This window comes from Euphorbia lathyris, chromosome 3 (genome assembly GCF_963576675.1).
Source record: "Euphorbia lathyris chromosome 3, ddEupLath1.1, whole genome shotgun sequence".
In the NCBI taxonomy this organism is placed as follows: domain Eukaryota; kingdom Viridiplantae; phylum Streptophyta; class Magnoliopsida; order Malpighiales; family Euphorbiaceae; genus Euphorbia; species Euphorbia lathyris.
Genome location: NC_088912.1, coordinates 38338101 through 38347617, shown reverse-complemented (window position 1 = coordinate 38347617; position 9517 = coordinate 38338101). Strand labels below are relative to the sequence as shown.

Genomic DNA, 9517 nt, shown 5'->3' with positions numbered 1-9517 from the left:
TGTTTTGCAAATCCATGTTTTCGTAATTTCCAAGCAAACTTTGCTATCTTTTTGTAACTAAAATTGCACATGACACCTAATGATCTGTTAAAACAACAATATATATAAACCCTCTTTCACTCTCCTCATTCCACACCAATTCCAATTCCATTTCCATTTCTGAATACTAGTGAAAAGATGAAGATGAACCAACAATGTCTTTTCTCAATTCCCCTTGTAATCATCCTCCTCTACTGCACAAACATTGCAGCCCAGTCACCTGCTTCTGCTCCAGCTGCTCAAGGACCAGCAGCTTCATCCCCTCCCTCTCCTCCAGCGATATCAACCACACCCGCAGCCTCTCCAGCGCAGCCATCTTCCATCCCTCCGCCCACAAACGTCACTAAAATCCTCGAAAAATCGGGGCATTTTTCGATATTCATCCGTCTCTTAAGATCAACACAAGAGGAAAATCACTTCCTTACTGTCCTTAACAACTCAAATAATGGCCTAACTATCTTTGCACCAACAGATGGTGCTTTCTCCGGTCTTAAATCAGGCACTCTTAACTCTTTAACCGATGAACAGAAATCGGAGCTGGTGAAATTCCATGTCATTCCTTCCTTTCTGTCGATTTCACAGTTCCAAACTGTGACTAATCCGGTCGGAACAGAGGCGGGAAATGGCGGAAGAGTTGCTCTGAATTTCACTACTTCTCCTACTTCAGTGAGCATTAGTACTGGATTGACTAATACTAGCATTTCTGGCACTGTTTATACTGATAATCAGCTTGCTATTTATCGGGTTGATAAGGTTCTGCTTCCTGCGGACATTTTTAGCAGTGGTAAAGCTCCGGCTCCGGCACCAGCAGTAGCAGCAGCAGCAGCAAAGGGACCAGCGGCAGAGAAAAATGATCCCAAGATGAAGGAGCCTCCTTCTACGGCCACTCCTGTTGTTTCTACGACTACTGCTTCTACTTCTGCGGCGGCTGTAAGCTTAGTGAAGAGTAATGTGGTAATCACCACCGGAATTGCTATCGTTGCGGCAGCTTTCCGGTTGTGACATGGATTTTGAGTAAAATTCAATAGAGTCATAACTTCATATTCACTGTACTTGTCATATTTCTCTTCATCTTGCTCTTTTCTAAATAAACATCTGTGAAGTTCATATTTCACATCATCGCGCGTATTTTCACTATAAAAAAAATTGGGCCTTTGCCAACAATTTTTTAGTAACACTTTTTTTAAAGTGTTTCATGGGCTGCCAACTAAAAAGGCCCAAAAATCTATAACTTATGGCATACACGAATAATGTAAAGCAGAATGTTAACACCAAATATATCCAATCCACCCTAGAAATTAGAATTTCATTTTCCTCTTTCAATCCACCAAATATTCTTCAACATCGGTGAAATAGCATCTATCAATCCACCTTATAAACCAAACCTAATCTACGGATCGAGATGTAGAGATGGATTCCACTTTTGATTCTTCATCAATATTGGAGTAGGCATGAGTCTAGTTAATAAAGAAGAAGGGGGAATGCAACGTGTTTGGATAGATCCATAAGTTTCAGTTCCATTGCACAATTACCTCTCACTTTCATTCCTAACTATGGACGGCCGAATAGCTGTGTTGATGGATTATGGTTTACTTCCTTTTCTAAATTCTCACAAATTTGGATTACTCTAGGAGTGACTTCTAGATATGCTCAATTTTTAATTTATACTTCCATATTATGATTGTTCAATTCATATCAATCATAGCAGACTTTGACGTTGATCATATCCTCTAAATTGTTCAATTCGTATCAAAATTTAATTTCTGCTTCCATATTATGATTGTTCAGTTTATTATGATCTTTCATTGAATTTCCAATAGAAAGATGAACGGTAAATTGATCCCGAACAGCAAGAATATTCTCCCATTTGTAAATTGATGTGCTCTTTAGAATGCTAGCTACTTTAATCTACTAATTAAAGGTTATTAAAAGAATAACATAACAAATATAGTCTCATAAATGATTGTTTAATTGAACCAAAATGAAAAATGGCCGGGTCCATTAAATAATTGATGTGTTCCTATTCATTTTTCCAATAATACATATACCCAATCAATTAACAGTGTTGCACTCAGTAGCGTTCACTTGGACTCTAAATGGCCAAATGAATTTGACCATTCACCGTTTGATCTATGCTCTTTAAAATCATACGGTGGAGATTGAAAGCATCCTAAGGTGTAGATTTAAAGAGCATAGATCTAACAGTGAATGACCAAATTTATTTGGTCATTCAGGGTCTAGGTGAACGCTACGGGTGTTGCGCTACACTGTATGGGGTCATCTAGTATTGTAAAAATCGGTCAAGTCGGCGACTAATCGGTCGATATATCAGTGATTTTTACAACACTGCCCGATTTTATATAACTAGTTGGCATAAGTCGGGAGCCCGATTTTTTTCCGTCTAGGCGGTTCAAACCGGGATAAATCGGACAAGGCAGAAAAGTCGGACAAGTCGGGTTAGGCAGAAAAAGTCGAAAAAAATCGGAAAAAATCGGGTTATCTATTATATTTATATCACAACTATTATATTTATATTTATATTTATATGTTTGTGTTTATATTATGTTTATGTTTATATTTATATATTATGTTTATTACATATTATATTTATGTCACAACTATTAAGTATTAACTAATAATCATTAAGTATTTTAATATTTATTATTTTTAGATAGTATCATTCATATTTTAAATGAGTTTATATAATATTTATTTAATATAAATCTAAAAAATAAAAAAATACAAATCTGATTAATCCCTGATTAATCTTCGGAAGTCTTGTCCGTCCGACTAGCGCCTAACGACTTTTACAACACTGGGGTCATTTTTCAATTAGCAAAATATCTCTTCCCATTCCCATCAGAGTTGAATATCCAACAATAATTTTGTTTGTTTGGACCACACTCATCTCAACTTATAACTCCCATCAAGATGAAGATGTGAATCTTGTCTTACATTCTCTAAATTGTTTAGTTGTCATAGGAGAGAAATGTATCTAGATTTTATATTCATGCCTCATTCCATACTTTAGTACAGAAATGCTCACTTGTGTCGCACCTCTTGTGTCGCGCTTGAAGAGAAAGCGACACAACAGAGTAACTAGTGTCGCGCGTTTTGTAAACGTGACACAATTAAGTATTCTGTGTCATCACTTGTGTCATGCTTGAAGAGCGTGTGTCACAAACAAATTACTTCTTGTATCGCTTGTCTTACAGTGTGACACAAGAGCAAGCTTGTGACGCGTCTTTACCAAAACGACACAAAGAGTGTGTTATCTTTGTGACACGCTTTTATAAAAGTGACACAACTAGTATGTTATCTGTGTCGCTCCTTTTTAAAAGTGCGACACAACTAATACGAACTACTATTTGAATATAATTATTTTTTCTTCATATTTCATAAAATAGTAAAGAATTAAAAAAAAAAAATGAAAATCAAATAGCCTATATATATATATAAACTTAAAAACTTATCCCATATAAATTAATTAAAAATAAAATGTATTGAAAAATATAAATAACCTTTAACCAGTTGAAACACCATATCAAACGTGTTAAACGTCTTCAAGTTTTGATTTGGGGAGAGAATAAACGAAGAAGTCCAACACTCGCCCTAGTCATCAGTTTCCCAAACGTCTCTGTTTCCAATTCTCAGTTTCCCAAACGTTAAAACCTCTTAAGTCCTCTAATTTCCTATTCCCTAATTTTTGATTTGTCAATTTCTTCCCAATCATCTCTCATTAAATCGAGTTAAAGCTTGCGAGTTCTTCCAAATGATGTATCCAGTTCTTGCTCTGGGCTTCAGCGAAGCCAACATTGACATCGACTCCATTTTTTGGGAACTTTGACAGGTATTCTCTTTACGTTACTTTCTGGCTAATTTCCTGCATTTAATTCATCAATTGATTGTCCATTATTGGTCACTCTTTCAAGGTGAAACCCTAAATTTTCATGATTGTAAGTGTCCAAATTACGTTCCTAAATTTTCATGATAGTAAGTGTATACAAATACAGTCAAGTTACTGTTAGTTTCAGGGTGAAACCCTACATTTTCACTCTTCTGCCACATGGATTGATTAATCCCTGTTCGATTTTGGATAATGTTGCGTATATTTAACTTTCAGGTTTTCTTGTAGTTTGTTGGCTCCTTATCTTTTTTCTATTTTTTTTTAGCTTTGATTACTCATTTGGTTTTGGATGTTAGAGAAGAAAAGTATAAAAAAAACAAAAGAAGGACGATGTGAAACTTAGTAGCCACATTCTGCTGAAACATAATGTAGATTCGGGCTTCTTTAATGCTAGAGAATGATAAAGAGATTGTAAAATTGAGGAATATGGACTCTGATCCAATCTTATAATGCCCAATCATGACTATTATCCATGACTATTATCCATGACTATAACTTAATGCTTATTTATGTATGTGCTTGATTATATAAACTCAATTTGCCAATTCTCCATCCATCTAGATTTTTTTCCCAATAGTATGCAGTAGCTCTCGTGTATATTATAGGACTTACATATGTTTGTAAGACCTCTCTGGTGATGCCATCTTTTTGCCTTCCATTATTGTTTTGACATTTTGTACTATGAGAAGAAACAAAGTTAATCACTATTCTTACTCATTTTCTCTTCTAATAATGTTCTAATGGTAATGATATTATGTGAATGGTTTGATCTCAATCAAGTTATGTTTTGAAGCTCTCAAATAATGCCGTCATGTTTTTAGTTTAACTCTCCTTGATGCAAATTTTCATGTACAGTTAAACCTCGATAAATGAATGTTCGATAAAGTAATAACCTCGTTTATATAATAAATTCTTTCGGTCCCGACTTGGGCCAATGGACTAAAGTAATAACCTCGCTAAATACATTAAGTAATAAAAAATATTTAAATCCTTAAGGCCCAATGAAAATATAAATTAATAATTATTGAATTACATACTATATATATATATATATATACCAAAACGTTTCAATCAATCATCTAGAAGTCATTTCTTCTGAAAAAAATGTATTTATAGTTTGTTTTTTCTTTTCACCTAAACCAAAATGAACACCATCCTTAACTTTTTGTAGTGCAAACACAACTTCTGGTATATTTTGCTCATGTTGTAGCAAGTAGTTATTTAAAGTGACAATTGCTTGAAATAACTCTTTTGACAATACATTTGCGACAATGCAACTATCATCTGGCTCTGGATTATTTCCATCATCATTATTCATTATTGACTGGATAATTTTTTCGTCCGTAGGCGATTCAAGCAATACTTTAATTGATGTCTTTTGATTTTTCTTGTCACATACAATGTATGCATTTTACAATGAAAAATTATCTATAAAATAATAAATATTGATTTATCGATAAATGAATAATTTATTCATTTATCGATAAATAAATAATCTCGCTTAATGAATATATTTTTTCGGTCCCAAAGATATGCATTTATCGAGGTTTTACTGTACATTGTCAATGTTAAGGAAAACCTCTAAAGAGCATGCAAAACTAAAAATTGTTCATGACCTCAGTTTACATGTATCTAAAAATGAATATTGACATAAGTCTTTTCTGTTTTTAGCTTCAGTTACCAATTTCTCTTGGGGAGTTGGAGTTATGGAGTTACTGTATTCTTCCTGTCAGTTTATTGAATATAGAGCTGAGGAAAGAATTCTTGTATTTTGTACCTTCTCCAAAAACATGCAGTACCTTCTTGGATCCAAGGCATTCTGGTCAAGTTTGCTAGGTGATTGATATTGTTGTTGATGTGAGATTTGATGAAAGTTTACCTCCGATTTTGACAGCGTTTGAAGTTCTAGATAACTCGATTCTTTGGTGTTGGGAGTGGCTCAGCATTTGGGTGAGAATATGGTGAGTACTTTGCTAGATGGGACTGAAGGGCTTCTCAAAGGATAGAGGGTTTTGAATACTACTCCCCTGCCTGTATGTTGCAAACTCTGAATTTTTTCTTTTTTCATTTATCATTTCTTTTGTTTCATTTGCATATGGATTGTTTCATGTGTTCTCTTATAATGCGAATTTGGATTTGTGGTATGTGAAATTGGAAATATTAGTTTATGTTAACTCACGTATTAGTCACTTTTAAGTTATATGATTGTTTTTGTGTTATAACTTTGTATTACTTGCTTTGGTTTTTTTATCCATTTATTGTTTCTATGAAGCTTCTTTGAATTGTAGGAACCACCATCCTTAGTGCCATAAAATCCGTAATTGATGCAAGTACTGAACTTGTCTTCCAAGAGAACCCTGACAACAACTTTTTGAAGTCTAATAAGTTTGCTTATGCCATTGTTGTTGTTGGGGAGCCCCCATATACGGAGACTGCAAAAGACAGCTTGAATCTCACAATGATAGATCCGGGTCCAAGCATTATCAGCAATGTCTGTGAGGCTGTTAAGTGTGTCGTCATCGTGATCTCTGACTGTTAAGTTTGTTCATCTTCCTAGTTTATTTGGAAAGTAGGTAGATATTTGCTTAAGTGTTTTTGTGGAAGTTGTTAGTGTTTATTCATCTTTCTAGTTTTTTTTGCTACAAACTTGAATATGACAAGTTGAATTAATTGTTATATATGCAACTATTTCTTGAAGAAATTAAGTTGTGATTATATTTTAAATATGTATGCATTTATGCAATGTGATACTTGTAGTTTTATGTGTATGTTCTATAATATCATGTAGAATCAAGTAAATTTTGATTATAAAATTTTATGCTAAATGCTGGAAAATTTTGTAATTTTTTTTTTAAAATATCAATATTTTGCGTCGCGCGTGAGGAAGGAGCGATACAAAGTGTACCAGATTAATCGGGGAGCTTGTGTCGCGCACCCTTGGAGCGCGTCACAAGAATTATCACATGTTGTGTCGTGCACTCTAGAAGCGCGTTACAAGAGTTATCGCTCTATTGTATCGCGTGCGTGACAAGTGCGACACAATAGTTGAGTAGCTTGTGTCGCTCTCAAGAGCGATGCAAAGTTCTTGTGTCGCACCCCTGTTGTGTTGCACAAAAGTGCGACACAACCTTTTGAAAAAGTGCGACACAAGTAAGCATTTCTGTACTAGTGTTGTTATTGGAATTTGATTTCTTTACGGGTATTATAGGTTTGTTTTTTATGATTTTCTCTCTTACATATTCACAAATTTGCACTTTATATGTTGATTTCAACTACTATGCTCATGATTGTTCTGCTTTGTTGTTGAAATTTTCTGCTCTGATTTCATATTGCACTATTCAAATCACTGAACTCTGCATTTGTATCTCTTTCTATGCAGCAACTTATCAATTTTGGAATGTTCTGTGATTTTACTACTTATGATGTTTGCAATAGCCCTTTCTTTTTATATGCAACTATGCAGTTTCATTTTGTCTAATTAATTGTTTGTCTGTGGACTATTCATTGAGATTGTTTCAACTTTGTAATAATAATTTATAGCCATGATGTATTCTATTTTCTTTTTATTTGCTTACTAGTGAATATGGTTTTGATTTAATTTTTGGATCATATATATTTTATGTTTAAATGGTTTTTGTCTTCAGCTCATAGATGATATTTTTATTTGTCTATTTATCTCTTGATCTTCATGTTCGTGAACTCTATTGTGATTAAAGAAAATATGTGCCTACCTAGTTGTGATTCACATTGTAACAATATAATATCATACTTATGCTAAAAGGTTGGACTAGTTCATGCATTTTTGTTTATATGTGTTTTCCTTACAAGTTGAGCATACGTATTCACATTTTTGTTTGATGCCTTGGGATTATACTCGAAATTTTATTTGAATGGGTTAAATTGAAGATTTATTTGTACTAGAGCTAGTATTGTGGTATTAAGTCCTTTATTCATTGTTTTGAAAAGTTTAAGTTGGTTAAATGTGAATTTAGGAAGTTAAATCGAAAATAATTTGGTGTTATTTATGACATAGTTCAGGTTTATATGTTACCAGTGAGAATGTATTTAATAACATATAGTATACAACTATATGTATGTGTGATAGATGTTTCTTAATTAAATATCACTACATTCCAAATTCATGTTTTATCCATATAAATATTTATTTATTTATATGCACATATGATTTAGTGTACCACCATATTACTCAAATTTACTAACATATAATTTATCAACCAAAACGTGTCCTCTGTCATTTACTTTAAACTTGTTAATGAATTTATGGTATGTTTATATAATTTTATAGATACAAATAAGAGACGATAGAAAAAGCGTGGAAGAACTTCAATGGCATGTGTTTGGAACCTAAGTGATAATGGAAAGATTTACGTTGAGGTAGATAAGTGGGGAGTCCCTTGTTCAAAAGAGGGGGCTATATTAGCATCATTTCTAAGGACAATTGCAACAAATAGAATTGTTGCACCATTGAATATTCCTAAATGGAATGATAAAGAGTTTGAGCCATTTCATCGAGAATGTTAGCCGACCCCGAATCATTTCGGGACTAAGGCTTTGTTGTTGTTGTTGTTTGTTGTATGTCCTCGAATAGGAGTGTTTCATGTTTCCTCCTCAAACAAACAAATGGGTTTTGCAATCCATTAACAAAAAATGGAGCTATAAAAGTGAATTGAAATCATAGTACTATGACACAACCAAAACAAGGGAAGAGATGGAGACAAATGCACTAGAAAATGTTATTTTGAGCCAATAGTTTACACTAGTCAAATCTTGGTTTAGTGAGAAAAATCAGGTTATGTATTATCATACATATATCTTTTGTTTATACAGTTAGAGTTTTGCTTTCATTTTTTTAGTACATACTATCCTAATTGTATTGTCATTTTCTCTATCTAGAAAATGAGCCAAATGAATGAGATTAATTCTAACCAAAATAAAAATGCCTATACATGTGAAAGAAAGAGTTTTGGAAGACTTCGAAAAGAGAGAGTAGTAATTTTTATAATTACTACTTGATTTCTTAATTTAGTTAACGCTTAAATTCTCAAGTTTCTATTTAATTTAATTGGTGCTTAATTTCTAAAATTTAGTTTTGTAGAAGAAAGAATAGGATTATTCTCCAGATAGACCATTTAGTTTTGTACTAAATGGTTAATCACAAGTCATATATACCCTTATCAGGAGTGACCTCTTTTCTTTAATAAGCTTGATTACATAGAAAAAAATGTAAAATGAGATGCAAATATTACTTAAAAATGTAAAAGAACGATACAATTAATATTTGATGTACTATTGGATAATGAACCATAACACATGTTTACTGGTCAAAATGTTTTTAAACAGTTGATGAATATTCCAGACACATTTCATCGGTTTCAAAACAACTTACTTCTTCGTTACTTGGAAAATTAGTACTATTCAGTAACTATAACATACTCTAATTCTTCATTACTAGTTGTGGAAAAGGACACTTATACAGTTATAAAAGCCAATAGATTATGTATCAGTAAAAAACTCGGACAAAAAAGCACTTTGATTAAACATAGAACTTCT

At 33.0% G+C, this 9517-nt stretch overlaps 1 protein-coding gene and 1 long non-coding RNA gene across 2 annotated transcripts; both read left to right on the top strand.

Moving 5' to 3' along the window:
- The first annotated feature begins 157 nt into the window (after nt 1-157).
- LOC136223719 (fasciclin-like arabinogalactan protein 12) lies at nt 158-1153 on the top strand. The gene has a single exon (XM_066011860.1). The coding sequence runs from the start codon at nt 178-180 to the stop codon at nt 1039-1041; it is 864 nt and encodes a 287-aa protein (XP_065867932.1). The 5' UTR covers nt 158-177; the 3' UTR covers nt 1042-1153.
- A 2443-nt stretch (nt 1154-3596) lies between these two features.
- On the top strand, nt 3597-6647 carry LOC136224518 (uncharacterized). Its single transcript, XR_010686475.1, has 2 exons — nt 3597-3889; nt 5618-6647. It is a non-coding gene; the product is annotated as an uncharacterized lncRNA (long non-coding RNA).
- The last annotated feature ends 2870 nt before the right edge of the window (nt 6648-9517 follow it).